General features: G+C 46.8%; 1 protein-coding gene across 4 annotated transcripts in view; it reads left to right on the top strand.

Moving 5' to 3' along the window:
• Positions 1–13,675, top strand: part of U2AF1 (U2 small nuclear RNA auxiliary factor 1) — a 350,471-nt gene extending 336,796 nt beyond the window's left edge. For 3 of the 4 annotated variants that reach the window (XM_069635671.1, XM_069635669.1, XM_069635668.1), the window contains one exon: positions 13,445–13,675. In XM_069635671.1, the coding sequence (XP_069491772.1) occupies positions 13,445–13,583 (139 nt within the window). In that variant the 3' untranslated portion in view covers positions 13,584–13,675. The remainder of the gene's footprint in view (positions 1–13,444) is intronic. The other variant, XM_069635670.1, reaches the window with a different exon arrangement.
• Positions 13,676–17,770: the final 4,095 nt, after the last annotated feature.

Genomic DNA, 17,770 nt, shown 5'->3' with positions numbered 1-17,770 from the left:
ACCCTTTGGGTGCACTACAACAACTGTGGCCTCCTGCCACTAGGAACCCAACCTTTGTTATAAGTCTGTACTACACAGGTTGGTAGCATGTTGGGCAGCCAGGCATATATCGAGGGGAAATGTGAGCGGTAGGGGAGTTGCACAGAGATTCATAGTGACAAGTATTCAAATAAACTCTTACACACAAGGTTGCTTGATTAAACAATTATTAATTTAACAGAGTAAGCCTTCTTCAGAATGGAGCAATATAAAAGCAACACATAAATACACACAAAGATGCACACTCTTAATATTTCTAAATCAGTAAGTACCCTTTTGGGATGGCACACAGACACTACCTACACCCTCAGGTGACTTCAGTAACTCGGACACTGTGCACATTAATATACCTCTGTTTGCATTTAGAATCAGACTTAGGAGAGAGCCAAAGGAAAAAGGTTATTAGAACAGAACAAGAGATCACACACACATTCTGGAGCAGATAAGTACTTTTGGTAACTCCCAGTGCAAAGTAAGTTAACCCTTTCCTTGGAAGCAAGACCAAACACACTGTCAGAGAGAGGAGTCGTCATTCAGGGAGCAAGGCCAAACCAAAGTCAATTGGGCAAAAGTGTAGGTGAGCTGAAGCACTTATTGCAGGTAAGTAAAAGTCTTGCACAATGTTTTAGAAGTCTTTGTAGAAAAGAAGAAATCAAAGCAGGGCCGCAAGCTGTTTAGGCTTGTGAAGTAAAGAAGTTGTTAGCAACTCTACAGATGCAACCAAGACAAATCGTCAACAAGGACAAGTGAGGTTACACAACAAGAGGTAAGTTCTCTTAGACTGTACAGTACCTTTAGGTTGAAGAAAAGTGTAGCAGGTGGCTTCTGTTCCTGTGCAGCTCTGCAGGTCCTGGTGTTCCTGGGCCTCAGTCATGGGGACAAGAGGGAGGACGTCTGGGGACTCCTGCACTGCAATGGGACGGTCACCAACCGCAAATAGCAACATAGCGGTTCCTGGCTGTCGAGATGGGCTTTCCTTGCATCTGGGGCCCAGCACTCTGTTGAGGTGGTTCAGGCTTGGTCAGTCCTGCTTCCTGGGAGTCCGGAGGATCTTCCTGGAGCTCTTGGCCAGCTTAAAAGCAACGCACACAATCTGGTGTTTCTCTCCCTGGCTATTCGGTTCCAGCAGCAACTGCAGTGCAATTTCAACCAGCTCCGAGAGGATGTCCAGGTGGCTTACTTTGGTGTTGATTAGTCCCACCAACTCAAGGGTAGAAGTCCTTGCAGGGATTCTCTAGTCGAAACGAAATTAAAGTTTCAGCACAGCAGCAGGGCTTCACCGGGCAAACCAACGGTCCAGGAATTGCAGCAGGTGTCCTCTTCAAGTTCTTCTTTAGATTCCTTCGTCCAGTGGTCGCCTCTGCTAAAAAGGCTTGCCTTTTATGCAGGTTTCTCCCATTCAGTCACCCAGCAGGGTGGCTGTCCTTGCTGGACAGCCAGCCAGCCAATCACCTAAGAGTGCAATCCTGTCTCCCAGGATACTAAGCACAGGGAGTTTAGGGTGCCTTCCTCGCTTCCGGCCCCCGCCAGACACCCTGGAGCCAGAGGCAGGCTTCACTCGTGAATACTGCCAAAGACAAAACGACAAAGGGACCAAACCTGGTTTGACGCGCAGAGTAAATCACATCGAAGAAGAAATGGCGAAAAAAGTCCGGGCCATTTTGACAAAAATGGCACTCTTGGGTGCTTTATTGCGAACGCAGCCCGTGGTAAATGCACACCACGGTAGTTAAAAGTAACCCACTGCCACCAGCCATTCAGTGAGGATAGGGTAACATACAAAATGTTACATGAGAAGAGGGGATACTAGGTAACCCCTCCAGCACCCTATTAGAAGCTAGTGTGTGCTGGGTCTAGAAAGTTACAAATGCAAGTAAAGTCCATTTCACTTTACTGTTCTGGGAAACAGTAGTTTATCCCAGAGAAGGTGTTTAAACCTTGGGGCAGCCTAAAAGGCTTCCCTGTGCCACTGCACTGAAGGTGATGTGTGTCACAATGTAAAGATGATGCCTATGGAGTTTATCAGGCTCCACAACAAAAAGAAAAACAAAAGTTCAGAAATCACAGTGGGAAAAAAGGGTCTCACTCTCTCCAGGTAAAACAAAGTGCTAGAGTCCAGCAAAAGAGCTGGGGGGTCTCTAAGGTAGAAGGGAATTGGCACATTTCTGAGAATTCTCCCCAACAGTCTGCTCCCTCTGGCATCACACAGGTACTGAAAGCACAGAGTGTTCACATCAGCTTTGGAGAAATGCGTGGAGTCCGACAACCAAGTCTTGAATACCTTCTGTACTCTAAAAGAGTGGACCACAAAGGTCGACCCAGAAGGGTGTACTTCCAAACCAGTCACTTGCTTGTGAAAGCGGCTATACAACACTGCCCATTGGGTCTAGTTGCCTCTTAATGGAACCTCCAGTGAGCAGAAGGCGACTGGAAAGAGAGGCTGCGCCCCCAAGCATGCATGCTTGCTCGCTCCTTGGCCTCCTTTTATGTTTTCAACGCAGAGCTAAGTGTTCTTCCAGTCTCAGCCGTGATCACCCATGCACTGTGGAAGGAAGGTGGGACTGTGACCTAGGACATGGTCTCACTCTGCAGATGGCTTCTTCCTATTCATTGTTAGGTGCAGACAAAGTTCCCCATAGCAAAGTATCCCTATGGAGTGGTCCGAAGGGGTGGGTCGTAAGAGAAAAATGTAACTGATTTAAAGACACGTCACACTCCAGACCAGGACTCTTTCCACTGGCAAGGGCTGCGGCGCGCAGCAAACGCTTTTAATTTTATTGATTTCGGATTCTGCTTTGAGAAGGCACCCAACCAGTCTCGTCCACCCTCCCTGACAAACACCGTGCGTCGCAATGGACCATGAACCAGGCCGCTGTGTAATAATGAAATATTTATTTTTATAATTCAAATGCAAAATCAAACAAATCAAATTCAGGGTAGCAATCACCAGTGGGGTGATGAGGAACAGCAAAATGTTATAATGCAATGAATGTAACTTTCTAACATCAGATACAGAGGTTTTAAATAGAGATAAGTAAGATCACTTTGTCATACTATCGATGTTATGCACTCCTCCTGCAACACTCCCCCAACACCTGCTAAATTCTGTGTGGGTGGGAAGGAGTGGCAAGGGGTCACAGATAAGAGGGAAACATTTTAAAGTTGATTTACCACCCCAGAATGGGAGGCCATACGAAATGAAAAACCCTTGAAAAGGAAGCAAAATGGCACTCAAAACTCACTGGTTAGAGTTCAGTTTACATGTGCGGTAGAATGAATAGGACAGGAATTTATGTGGCTGTACTAAAGAGGCAAGAAAGCATGCAAGCTACTAAAACAAAACGAATATAGGTGAGAAAATCACCTTTGGAAAGGAAAGCAATGCAGCAAAAATCACACGTGGCAGAATTGCAGTTTCTTACCTTTCAAAGATTCAAAAAAGCAAACAGCTAAGGAAATGGGCTAAACAGTCAATTGGAAATCGTTTTTTCTGGTGAGGTACAAAAGCACAACAGATAAGAGACTGAAGTGAAGGGATGACTCTTATGGGGTGACAGTATGGGTTTCACAGGCAAAATCTGTTTTAATGGTACAATGACAGGTTCTACTGAGACTATCTTTTAACAGCTAGATTATTAAAGAAAGACACTGCACGCAAGGAGGTTAATTTGCAATTTTAACCAATTTGCGCTGCGTTCCTCTTTATTGGGGAATTACTTTCTCAAAAATGGTACAAAGAACTTGCACAGATAGCTGAAATGATTTGCAAGAATTAAATTAAAACATGGAGACTAACACAGATTCTACTAAGAACAGGATACACAGAGGATGCTGACAATTTGGAAAATTGCTAGGGTTCAGATGGGGTTTTTATAGGATTTGGACAGAATGCAAGGTAACAGAGCAGGGTATGCAGTTGTTGGTACTGGGGAGGGTGATGCTTATAAAATGCACTTGAGTTGGGTAGTTTGGACAGCTAACCGGGTCTCTAGACAGCGGAACAAGGATCTGGTCACTTGGGCAGCGGCTGGGCGCTCCTTTATGGGAACAGCGGGGCAACGAGTCTCAGAATCTTACAGGGAACATTTTTGAATGTCCTGAATTTCATGTCAGGCTATGGATATCGCCACCTCCCTGCAGGCGGATTGGTTCCAGGGAAGTGACATCAGTTTGTGTGTGCAGTTTTGGACTTGCTTTGTTTCACCACAGTTACTTTTACCAAAATAAGTTATGTACCAAAACCCTTATATTTACAGTAGTCGGATCCCATATTTTACAAGGAATGTGCCGGTTCAAACGCCAGGTCTGTGCGATGCTACTTCACCCTTTGGGCACTATTTCGCAGTTTTTCACGAGAAACATTTGATCTAAAATGCTACAAATAGTTCCATATATGCATAATAGTATCTGGCATATTTTCTTCAAATTTAATATCTGTGCCATTTACACTTTCCCCCGAAAAGCCTTTTTACTGCCATTCACGTCCACCACATGCCAGGAAAAGACAGTCTTGTTTTGCTTATCCAAAATGTACATTAAAGCGGTCATAATCTCACATTGCTGCTTATTCAGATAAATGCCTTAATGTAAAAGGTCTTTAAATCAAATGGGCTGGATTTGTCCCCAAATGTGGGCGGTCTTTCCAACCCCCCAGCCAAAATGTCTTCCCATGGTCAGCTGGCACAGGGGTGGCCATGGCTCTCCCTTTTGAAGTCCTCCAGTTTGAATGCAGCGGAACTCGCACTACTGAGGCAAACACAGGGCTGGACTCTTCCTTTGTCCTTGGGAGCATGTCTGCCAGGCAGTCTGAGGCAACCTGTAATTATCACACTCCACAGGTCCATATAACAGGGCCCCTGCCCTGGCAGTATCAGTTCACGGGTAGGTGCAACATTGGCCTTTAAACCAAACTGGTCTGACCGGAATGCCTGAGCCTCAGCCAGGCTGTTCTTTTTATTTTTGGGAGGAAAACACAGACCACAATATACATATTTCAAGTGGATTGTGTCCTCCAACGTATTCCTCATCTTAGATGTATTCCATCCAGCTTTGCTGCTCTTCGGAAATTTTTTCGGCAGAGGGCGCCATGCGTCGATGTCGAGTCGATGGTCCCTCGAAAGCCTCCGTCGAGGGTGACGTCATCGGGTATATAAGTATCACGCTCGGCGCCCGTTGGCCTCAGTTCCGTTTTCCCGCAGTATACGTTGCTTCAGACATTCGGCGCACCTCGAGTTCTGTGAAGAATAATATATAATAAACGAAATATGTCCTCGTCATCGACGCCGACCACGACCCCGAGATCGGGATTCAAAAAGTGCAAGTCGTGCGGCTCAAAAATGTCGATCAGACCCGCACCAAGAGTGTTTGTGGTGCCTCGGATAAGGCCACGACATGGAGACCTGTACGAAGTGTCGGGCGATGACGGGGAAGGCCTTGCGAGAAAGGAGAGGAAAGCTAGAGGTAGGTAAAAAAAACGATCGTAAAGCCTCTAGCGTCTAGTCGAGATCCCGTGAGGAGAAATCTCCTCAACGCGAAAGGCATCGATCTAGGTCCCGAAGCGATTCCCATCGCTCGTCGTCTTTGTCAAAAAAATCAAAGCAACGACACCACAGGTCTCCCTCCACCTCGTCGTTGGACGAGTCACCGAAAAGAATGAAATGCCCCACGAAACACTCGTCTTACGAAGAGTGTGAAGCATTCAGGGTCAAAATGATGGCGGTGTTTGAGAAAGCGAAGCCTCGGTCCGCGCCTTCTTCGGAAGCCGGCCGGGAGCGCCATCGCTCCAACACTCGTGCGCCACCGGGTGATCGAAAAAAGGAAGGATAGGGGAACCTTCCAGGACGCTGAGCGAAAAACGCTTGAGTCGAGTGGACCGTTCGAGGTCACCAACGCCGTCCGAGACCCATCACACCTCGAAGGGAAAATCTTCGAAGACCGCCTCGACGCCCTCGAAGCAGACCCTGTCGACGGCCACTATGTCGACGCCCTTATCGACGCCGAAGCCCTCAGCGCCAAAGGCTCCAGCCAAGCCAGGAAAAGAGAAGGATAAGGTTACAAAACCTGTAATAGCCTAAGAGCCCTGTAATACACCTCTTCCTCCTCCTCTCCCAGAGAAGGTTTTCAAGCCTCTCCCCAGGATGGAGTTTTTCAAGTCCCTGAATTTTTGAGGAACAGGAGAGATCTGATGAGGAAAATGTACCTTTTGGGCTAGAATATGGCACCCCAAATGTCCCAGAATGCTTGATCTCAGAAGAAAGCAGAATGAGGGATTTGTTGGAATCTTTACACAATGCAAGTTGCATTGACACATGGCAGAATGACTTTGGCAGACCAGAACCAGGAGAGCATGCCAGTCCATCATACCGTCAATTAATGACGAAAGTAGTAGATTACTTGGGATGGGCTAGTCCACCAGCCCAATTCATCCAGGATGACTTAACAGATATATTGGACCATGGTCCCACCGAAGACCCAGTACTACCCTTTCATGTAGCCTTGCAAAATAGGCTGGCCAAGAATTGGGAAACTCCGGATTCTGTTCCTCCGGTAAATTAATCCCTCACCTCAAAATACCGCCCGACCAGTAGCGACCCCGGCTATCTGTCAAAACATCCAACTCCCGAGAGTCTGGTCATACAGGCAGCCACAGCTTCTAACAAACTTGCGTACCCTTCTATCCCTCCAGACAGGGACGATAAGCGTGTGGATGGCTGGGCATGGAAGGTATTTTCAGCTGGGAGTATGGCTTTAAAATCGGACAACTCCACATGTGCCTTGGCAAAATCTTCGTACACTCTGTGGGAGTGCATCGCAATGGCGACGGAGCACATACCAGAAGGGGAAGAAAGGGAAGGGTTCCTAGCCATCGTTGGAGATGGAAAGGAAGCCATGCAGGAATCCCTTCAATCTGGATTGGACACTGCGGATAGTGTAAGCAGGTCCATGGGCACTAGCACGGTAATGCGCAGATTTGCGTGGTTACGGAAGTTGGGTTTTGCACCGGACGTACAGAACCGCCTTCTGAACATGCCTTTTGACGGGTCTCACCTTTTTGGCAACAAGGCTGACGAGAGCCTTGAGAGGTTGCAGACCTCAAAAGCAGCTGCCAAATCTTTAGGAGCTGCTATTAGGCAACCTCGGCCTTTTCATGCGCAAGGACGATCGTGGAGGGGACGATCCTATCGTTACTACTCCTCATATGGAAAGGCGAGAGGAATGGCCAGTCAAAGGGGCCAGAAAAAGGCCACTTGCGGTGGACAAGGAAAACGTGCAAAGCCAGCGCCAGCTGCAGCCTCTCTGCCATCAGCGGCTGCAACAACCGCCACAAAACCACTTTGAGGACTTGCATCACAAAACACCTGTAGGAGGCAGGCTGTCGCAGCATCTGCAAGAATGGCGAGCCGTTACTTCAGATGTTTGGGCTCTAGAAATAATTGCCCAAGGCTACTGCCTTCCTTTTCTAACGCAACCTCAAAGCAATCCACCAGGGAGACACCCGTTGAAGTCTTCGAACCCGCTCCTACAGCAGGAAGTACTAACCCTACTGGAGAAAGGTGCTATAGAAGAACAAGGGATGGTACTCCCCGTATTTTTCTATCCCCAAAAAGGACGAAGGACTGAGACCCATCTTGGACTTAAGAAACTTGAACAAGTTCCTCAGGAAGGACAAGTTCAAGATGGTTACCCTTTCACAGATCCTTCAGGCCCTTCAACTTCAGGACTGGTTGGTGTCATTGGACCTCCAGAATGCTTATTTTCATGTGCCGATTCATCTCAAGCACAGAAAATACCTGAGGTTTGTAGTTGGCGACTCACACTATCCGTTTCGAGTCCTGCCATTCGGATTGACCTCCGCCCCGAGGGTCTTCACCAAGTTAATGGTAGTGGTGGCAGCGCACCTCAGGAGAGGGGGATTCATGTCTACCCCTACCTGGACGATTGATTGATCAGGGCGCGTTCTGCCGAGCAAGCACTGGATCATCTGAAAGTCATCTGCCACTTCCTCCACAGACTGGGCTTCTCCCTCAATTTCAAGAAGTCACAAATGACACCTTCCCAACAGCTTCAGTACATAGGAGCTGCACTAGACACATCCTTGGGAAATTGCTCTCCTCCCAAGTCGAGGGCTCAAGACATTCTTCAGATGGTTTCCAAATTCCAAAATGCCCAAAATCTCCAGGCTTACGAATTTTTAAGGTTGCTCGGCCTCATGGCATCCTGCCTCTTCCTGGTGCCGGAGGCACACTTGAGGATGAGATCCCTTCAATGGGCTCTAAAGACTCAGTGGTCCCAGTTCTCGGGTCAAATGACGGATCTTCTTCAGATTCCGAACAAGGTCCGACAAGATCTTCTATGGTGGACCTGGACAGAGAACATCCTAAAAGGAGAAACTTTTTGGCAACCATGGCCGGAGATCACAGTAGTGACGGACGCCTCACTCATGGGGCGGGGAGCTCATGCCAACGATTTGACAATCAACGGTCGTTGGTGTCCATCGGAGTCCAAACTACACATCAATCTTCTGGAGCTGCAAGCAATCAGACTAGCACTGAAGGCTTTCCTGCAATCTGTCAGGGGGAAGAATGTCCTCATAATGACGGACAACACAGTGGCCATGCATTATCTAAACAAGAGGTGGTGTAGGGTCGCTACCTCTGTGCAGAGAGGCAATGCAGCTCTGGTATTGGGCAATTCATGAAGCAATCTCTTTAACGGCAATTCATCTAGCCGGGGAAGAGAATATGACGGCAGATGTTCTGAGCAGGCAGAGCACCGTGTCCCACGAATGGGAACTGGCACAGGAAGTCATTCAAGAGATCTTAGCCCTTTGGGGAACCCCTCAAGTAGACCTATTTGCAACCGGTATCAACCGAAAATGCGAAAGGTATTGCTCAAGGGAATTTCCCCCGAGAGGAGCCCTGGGGGACGCGTTCGTGGTGGAGTGGAATTTCCTGCTATTGTATGATTTCCCTCCGATTCCCGTCATTCCTCAGGTCATCAGGAGGCTGAGACGCTTCGGGAGCCGCCGATCCTAATTGCCCCGGATTGGGCCAGGAGAACGTGGTACCCGGACCTTCTAGACATGTCCATCTGTCCTCCAGTACGTATTCCTCAGAGAGAGAACCTTTTCTCTCAAATAGAGGGTCAGGGTCTCCATCCAGAGGTCAAAACGCTAAACCTTCATGCTTGGTATCTGAAAGGCTGAGATACAGGGTTTGGAACCTTCCAGATGATGAAATGGAGGTGTTGCTTTCGGCAAGAAGGCCAGCAACCAAAGTCTCTATACCGTTGCCGTTGGAAAAAGTTTTGCAACTGGTGCAGAGAAAAGAATGTCGATCCTTTTCTATGTTCTATTCCGGAAGTACTATCTTTCCTTCTGACCCTAGCACATAGAGGTCTGAATATTGGAACAATAAAAGGTTACCTTGCGGCGCTTTCCATTTTTAAGCGCTCGCGGAAGAATGCTCCTACTTCAAAATTCCTTTGATAATACAATTCTTAAAAGGACTCACTAATGTGTTTCCTCCTCACCCATTTCAAGTACCGATTTGGGATCTCAATTTAGTCCTAAAATTCTTAATGTGTGCTCCTTTTGAGCCTATGCACACGTGTCCATTAAGATTACTAACATGGAAAACTGCCTTCTTAGCTGCTTTAACATCTGCAAGAAGAGTGAGCTAATTGCAGGCACTGTCTTCTTGGCCACCCTATACTGTGTTCCATAAGGACAGAGTTGTGTTGAGGGTTAAACCATCATTTTTACCGAAAGTAATATCTGATTTTCATTTAAGTCAGAAAATTGTTTTACCCGCATTCTATCCTCCACCCCATCCTTCTGAGGAGGAGGAAAGATTACACAGGTTGGATCCAAAAAGAGCTTTAAGCTTTTACATCTCTAGAGTTTCCATACTTAGAGTGGACAACCAGCTGTTTATAGGTTACACAGGAAGGAAACTGGGTAAATCGGTGACAAAACAGACAATTTCACGCTGAATCGTGCTTTGCAAGAATGCTACAGACTAGCACAAAGACGCACCAGAAGGGTTAAGGGCTCATTCCACCAGAGGCATCGCCTCTTCGACAGCCCTTCAAAGAGGTGTTCCAATAAGGTCCATTTGTGAAGCAGCAACTTGGTCTTCACTACACACCTTTTCAAAATTCTATAGCCTGAATGCTTCCCAGTCTAAGGAACTGACTTTTGGAAAAGCAGTGCTTTATTCCGCCATCTAAGGGCATTGAAAAAATCTAACCCCTCCTCCAGAGAAATTATACAAAATACTGCTTTGGGAGTCTATCTAAGATGAGGAATACGTTGGAGGACACAATCCACTCGAAGAACAAGTTACTTACCAACTAGTAACGTTCTTTCGATTGGATGTTCCTCCAATGTATTCATCGCCCTCCCAGCCTACCCCTCTGTAGATTTTTCCGGGTTATTGCCATCTCAAATCTCGCAAGGCTGATACCTGTCTGCCGGCACAATCTACACAGTACAAGATCAAAGATAAAAAGGGGAAAAACAGAACTGAGGCCAACGGGCGCCACGCGTGCTACTTATATACCCGATGACGTCACCCTTGACGGAGGCCTTCGAGGGACCATTGACTCGACGACATCGACGCACGGCGCCCTCTGCCGAAAAAATTTCCGAAGAGCTGCAAAGCTGGATGGAATACATCTAAGATGAGCAATACGTTGGAGGAACATCCAATCGAAAGAACGTTACCAGTTGGTAAGTAACTTGTTCATCTTTGCAGCCCCTCTTCCCAAATGTACTATTGTGTTCCTGTGCAAGCTACAATATTATTTCCCATTTAGTTTTCAAAATGTCATTTCACTGCTTTGCAAAAGCAGGATTACACAGGTTCATTTTCTTTTTTTTTTTTTTCCTCGTGTTCATTTGACAAAATGCGGTTTTCTTCTCTTTTGCTTTCTGGAGGCTTCTTATAGCTCTGGTCAGTTTCTGTACACAGGGATGTACTTGGAAAATGAATTCTTAGTAATTGACATATAGCGGGGCGGGGTTTCCATGAAGGGCATAACTTTGTGAAAAATGAAATCAAGAGTAAATTTCAAAGCAGTCTTGGGTGCCATGTGTGCAGCTTAAGTATTCAGCATGACAGAACAGAAAAGGTGATGCCGTTCTGAGCATAGGTAATTTTCTGCTTGATTTAGATGAAAGAAGCAAATGCAGCGATTCTTTGTGGTGGTAGTGTTTAAAGCTTGCCAACCCTGTGCCAGGGAAAGAAAGCACAGCCGCTTTTGGGTGAAATGTGGAAATGTGGTTTTTGTTGTAGGGGGGTTTCTGTTGGGGCTGGTATATGTACCCCACAAAGTGACTACTGTATTCCGTAGGCCGTCCCCTCAGCTTCCCGTAGGAAGTCATTTAATATATCTGCCAGTCTGGTAACCAGCATATGGGGGCGCGGTGGGAGAACTGTCCAAACCTACACCTACCCTGGTGGTACCTGCGGTTAAGCATTCAAGCGCGACTCTCTGGAGTATATCGGGGTGGATTATAGGTGGAGATCATATTACTTCGAATAATGGAATGCCCACACAGATATTTTTGATTGAAAATAGTCCTGTGGCTTGCCAGTAAAGATGTTTGTGCAGTTTACAGTTGGGTAATCTGGTTCAGAATGGTGTTTTTGGGTTGAGGCTTTACTTGTGATCTTTCCAAAGTAGATGTCAGACACGTCCTTCACGTACAGTTGGTACCTCTCTAGTCCGAATTCACTCTGTCAGAGGCATCAATGGGAGAGATGTACAGGTCTACGGTTTGCAGTCTGTATGCTGCAATGTCTCTCACTGGGGAATGTAGGCCTAAATGCCCTGCTTTGGAGCGACTGTTGCCTTTCTGAAGGCAGAGTGCAGCTCTTCTGCAACTCTGACTTAGAGCTAAAGGCGGCAAGGCCAAGAGTGGTGCTTCCAGTTGTACAGCAGTGGACCTGGCAGGAACGCCTGCTATAGGGATGCCAGTGATGTGCAGTATGAACCCCCGCTGGAGGTGGGGCATATGTTGAAGCTCTAGGGTTTGTGGATTGTGGGATAACAAGCGTATAGCTTTTTTGTGTGCAGTGCTTTTTCTGTGTTTGATCTTTGCAGGGACTGGGCAGCAATGCTGGTTTTCATGGGAGGGGGTGGGGAGACTCCTTAGGTGCTTGCAACTTGTGCAAGCAGGGGCGGACTGTGAACCAAAAGAGGCCCTGGAAATAATTTTTAAAGTGGCCCCATATTACACATTTTCATAAAGCCCAATCCTTTTCCTATGAGAAAATAAATGGCTTACCACACAAGAGGGCCAGGGTGTGGAGGCCTACTAGGAAATCTCCAGCGTTCCCTGTAGGCTAGTGCACCCCCTGTGTGCCAACAAGGTGAAGGGAAGCTGTTCACCATCCAAGGTCGTGGTCCTTCTTGGGGTATGCACCCCTTTCTGTGCGGCTGACTTTTTACCAGGTGTTTTGCAAGTCTGCCAACCCTCATTCTATAGGAATTAGGGTTCTGAGTGGGTAACTCCGCCCATTTACAGATTTGCTTTCTATGGTCACGGTAGCTGCTTCTTCATGGGCATCCTTTGAGCTGCATTGAGACCAGAAATCCATACACCCTTTATGTACACTATATGCCTGGTTCTGACAATATATCCCTCTCTCTCCGCGAGGCAGGCGGTAGCAGTGACTATATATGGAAACATTCGTATCCCACTTTTTCTTTCCGAATGGTTTCTGCCTGTTGGACTTAGTACTGAATTTATACAGGTTATCGGTAGGGACACACCCACGGTACATCAAACCAAGCAGTAGTGCCACCGCAGCCAGGAAAACCTGGTGCCTTAGGGAACCCTGACCATAAGAGACATAGGGTCTCTCGGGGGCACACAGTTGCAACTGATGATGCCTTCAATGAGGGCTCATCAGAGAAAGATTGGGCAATTCTGTTATGGGAGGGACAGAATCGACGACGGGCCCTTTCACCAGATTCCTACTCGTACTCTTCTGTAGAACCGGCTGGTGACTGTTGCATGGGGCACTCGACTGGGATGCCATGGGTGTGGTCATGCCCACATTAGACCCCTGGTCACAGGGCTCCGGATCCATCCTATTTGTGTCATTTTGTAAAGGCAGACTTCGCCGGAGACCACAATTTAGGTTGCAGTTATGAGACGAAGACTTAGATTGGTATGTGGCTGCCTAGAAATCCTAGCCTTCGGGTTGCTGTGGTGGGTTGGGGTATCTACTGTTGCGAATACATGCTGTATATTTTATCAATGCTTTTCATGTCCATATCTGCCTGTTATTCCTGATGCGTTACTGCATCTTTCTAAACCTCATGTATGCTAAGCTTCCTGAATGTTGTATGTACTATTATCTTCTGCTGACTAAAAGGTCTCTTAACTTTACAGGCATCGAACTAGGTCCCGGTCCCGAGAGCGTCGCACCAGGTCCAGAGACCGTGGCCGGGGAGGTGGTGGCATTGGGGGAGGTGCCGGAGGACGAGATCGAGAAAGAAGGCGGTCTCGAGAGCGATCGGGACGGTTCTGAACCAATTCATTTTTACTGTGTGTCTGCTAGAAGTTGCTGTAGTCAATGATCAAACCAGTTGGTAATGGATGGGTGCGGGGGGGGGGGGGGGTGGGGTTTAAGATATTTTTTTTAAGATGGGCTTCTGAATAAAATCTTTGTAGTGATCCTGTACTTTTTGTGTATCTTGTTTTCTTGTTTGAATTTTTTTAAATCATTCCTGTATTCTAATACGTTTTTGCATTAAAATTGCTACAAAGAATGGTGTTATTATTCAATCATTCATTGTCCGTTTTACTAGTAGCTCTGAGCATAAATGTGTTTGTGGCATTCAATGTATAACCTCCAACCCGGCCTCTTTTAACATGGTTGTGATGGCTTAGTTTTGCATAAGCATATACAAGTGGCCTCCTAGTGTTGCAGGAACAGATGGTTACAAGGTGCGGGGTGTCCCTCTCTTGGCAGTTTATGCTGCTTCTAAAAGCACCATCTGGACCGCCATCTGGATTAACCATACTAGTACCTCCTTGAGCCCTTGATGAGCTGGTATGTACCATAGCCGGGGGCCACAGTGGTTCTATGTGAATTTCTGAATATTGATGGTTGCGCTAAAAAATTAATGTTTATTGTTGGCCGATTTTGGTGCAGCACACAATATTCTGGAATGTCAGTTTTTTCACCACGGACCTCTTTAGCTACCTATCCCCTCTCCTTTACTCTTAATTCAGGGAAGTTAACCCACCTTTGCTCCCCGCCCAACTTTGCTTCCCGCTCTACCGTTCACTTCACTACCCACTCCCCTCACTCACACAAAAGCACTGACAGAAAACACATATACACACACACCACTTACTGCGTCCATCGCGTCCAACAGGCCTGGATGTGCCTGTCGCCCCCTGCACGCACTTGTGTACCTCAGGGGGAAACAGTACACTTTAAAAAGACTTCACAGAGCAGTCTCAGGCGATCTTTTGCACCCCCAGAGCTTGAATGCCTGAGGGAGGTAGCTCTCCCACCTTCTAGATCCCTTCCGTTAGTCTACCTTTCTCAGAGCTGCAGAGAAGACCTCTATCTTGTGAATGTACTTTTACAGTATGCTATAGTTAGTCTACCAACTGTGGGGCCAGAAGGATGTCCACGGGGGGCGCAAGGCTCTTAAAGTGAGTATGTGACTGCTTTTAATTACCAATCTAAGCAGTTCTGGCTTCTTGGGTGTAGAGGGGGGCTGGCAACAATTTTTACTCAAGGAGGGGCTGAGGACCGAGATCAAACCCCCCCCCCCCCCCCCCCTCTCACACTCTGCCTGGAGAAGTGTCTGACCCTCGGAGTTGGAGGTGGATGAGCAGATCGCTCGAGAAGGAAGATGCTTAGGAAGAGAGAGTTGGATGTAGTATGGTCCCGGCCCCCGAAAGCCTTGTGGATGTTGCAGAGGCTTTTGACACCCCTGCTTTATTTTTATTTTATATGGTTTGATTTATGGTTTACAGAAAACCTTACACAACATAATAAAAGACTAGCATAACATATATAAAAAGCTAAAACTGACCAAAAAAGATTTACAAGACAAACCCATTGCATTACACTCTGTACTTATGACAAAATCATACATTACTTGTTTCACTCGTTATATCCAGTTCACATTTGATACAAAACTAAAAAAGTTATTCAAAGCCACAATAAGAGAAACATTGGTGCCCCACATAAGTCGACACCAAAGCATATTCGTAAACCCCTCAGTGGAGCCACAACCTAGCTCCTTGAAACAAAGTCTACATGTTTACAAAATATGGACATATAGTAAGCAGATGTCTCAAAGTTTCATAGGTGTCTTCTCCACCACAAAATCTACAATCAAGATGTTTTCGTGGGTATGTAGTGTAGTCTTTCCAATGTTTTATCCTCTCAGCAGTGTGAAATTGATTGAGTCTGAAATGCATGTAAGCAGTGCGTATTTTTTCACACAGAAAACTTTGGATATAAAGAGGTATACATTCCCTGGAGTGTGTAACCTTTGAATATTCTACATACGTTGCATAAGATATGCCATCCAATGTTTGGACCCAGTCAGCCCTGTAAAGATGAGTCTTAACCACCCTAGGACGCTGTATCAAATCGAGCGCAGATGACCCTATGGTGGAGTTGGGGGGTTCTTGGCTGAAGGAAGAGAGGTGTTAGGGTTGCTAGTTATCTGCCTGCATGTATGCTGGGTGCTTGAGTGGTGATGTCATGAATGGAGTGTTTGGGCATGATTATGTGGAATGCTATGTGGTAAGTGTTCCACCCAGGGCAGTTGACATGATGTAGCCTGGGTGGTGGGAGCTGGTGGGTTCTGGTCTGATCCTGTATCTATCTGATGAACCTCCTGATGTCACCTGATTAAAGAAACATGACGTACTCCTGGCCTCCAGCGTATCCTTTGACCTGTAGACTCCACTTGGGGTCACAACATAAATTGGAGACGAGTTGGTCTTGAAGAACCCTGGAAAGAAGGTACCTGTGTGTTTGGGGCCAGAGAGAGAGTGAAGAGAAAAGAGAAGAGGAGACTGCTGCGGGGGGTGCAGCGCAGGATCAAGCGAGACTTTAAAAAGGAGGGACCCCACTGCCCCCCCATATTGAGCTGTCCCACCACCCAGGGGCGAAGAGGTTGCCTTGTGAGGTTTTCAGAGTGAAAAACCGTGAAAGGAGTATAGCACCCTGGGAGAAGCAGAATGAAGCAGTGAACGGTTCCCAGTGTTGTGAGAGAGAGAGAGACTGCCTCGTATGGCGTCAAGGGAGGCTCTCCTGGTAGTCTTCCAGGAGTCAGCAGTGCACTGACTGGAGATTGTCCCAACTGGAATCCGTGAGTGGTAGTGTGCCAGTGGCAGCAAAAATTCACTGAGTTTTAAAAGTGATTTCCAGTCGTGTAAGGTTGTAAGGAATTCCAGGGCCATGAATGACTATTGAGCTTCCAGACAGTTTAAATATGCCAGAGGCTGTAAAGGAATTTGTACCGTTGTTGTATAAGGGCATCGAGGTTGTGGGGACATATGAAAGATGCAAGGAGAAATGATGTTTGACTTTTTGAGCCTTGTGGACCATGGGCAGACCTGATCAAGGTGACGGTTGGCAGCTGGAGCTCTTTCTCCCTCCAAGGCTGGTGCCTATTGGTGACGTCACAGTTGTAGCCTGGGGAGTTGGCGAGCTGCCGGAACGTGAAGCTTCCAGTGTTCTGGAGAAGGTTCTCTCCGTCGCAGCCCAGTGTATGGGTCGTTGGCTGTGCTGCGGATGCGTGGGTAAAAATACAAGGAGGGAGGCGTCGAGTAAAGGGCCTGTGCCGCGATGTGCTCACATAGGATGTATCCGGAAGTGTTGGATGACCTGGTGAGCTGCGCACAAGGAAAGGTCGGGTGCTGGATCGATCAGCTGGCGGGTGCCCGGGGGATTAAGTGACTACGGTCAAATGTAAGGTGAATCATCTGGACGGGCAACGCCCAGGAAGTCTGGCGTATTTTGCGGCAATGTACTGTGACGGTTAAGTACTTCAACTGTGTCTGATCATGGCAATAATTACGCAATCCAGTTGAGGTTGGGTAGGTTATCTGCTGATGCCTTATGGTATTATAAGAAATGCCAGAGTTTAATGCTTTGCTGGTTCCGTTAGTTGGAGTATGGGCGATGAGTATTGAGTGAATTTGATTTGTGACTGTTTTGAAGGGTGGAGGTTTCAAGAGATGTATCTGGAATGATTCTGTGTGGTCTGTGTGTAGCAATCTAGTGAGCTATTTAAAATGTTTTACTGCATGATTAGAGTAACGTTTTGAGGCTTTGCAGTTTTTTGATGGACTCCTTAATGCTTAGATTATGTACTGAATTTTGCAACATGTTTTAGTTCTGGACTTGGTGAGCCGTGGGTGCAGTTTACTGAGTGAGTTAGTCAGCAATATTTACTGTAGTTAGAATAACATTTTTGAGGAATTTCAGGTTGATTAGGTTTCTACATTTTGAAACATGGACTTTTAGGGTTAATTTCAAGAACAAACCTGATGTGAGCGAATGTACATTTTTGGAAATGTGATATATGTATACATGCCGTAAAACATTGGTGGGGAGTTTCAGGACTTCCTGGTATGTTATGGGGTAACCATTGTTGTGAAATGTGTTTGCTGTGCTAGTATAATTCAGTGCATGAGTTGTTTGATAGATACAGTTGAGTGCATGGGCAGGGTGAC

The sequence above is a fragment of the Ambystoma mexicanum genome, chromosome 7p, assembly GCF_040938575.1.
Source record: "Ambystoma mexicanum isolate Mex_15411 chromosome 7p, UKY_AmexF1_1, whole genome shotgun sequence".
NCBI lineage: Eukaryota > Metazoa > Chordata > Amphibia > Caudata > Ambystomatidae > Ambystoma > Ambystoma mexicanum.
This window is presented reverse-complemented; position numbering and strand designations above follow the sequence as displayed.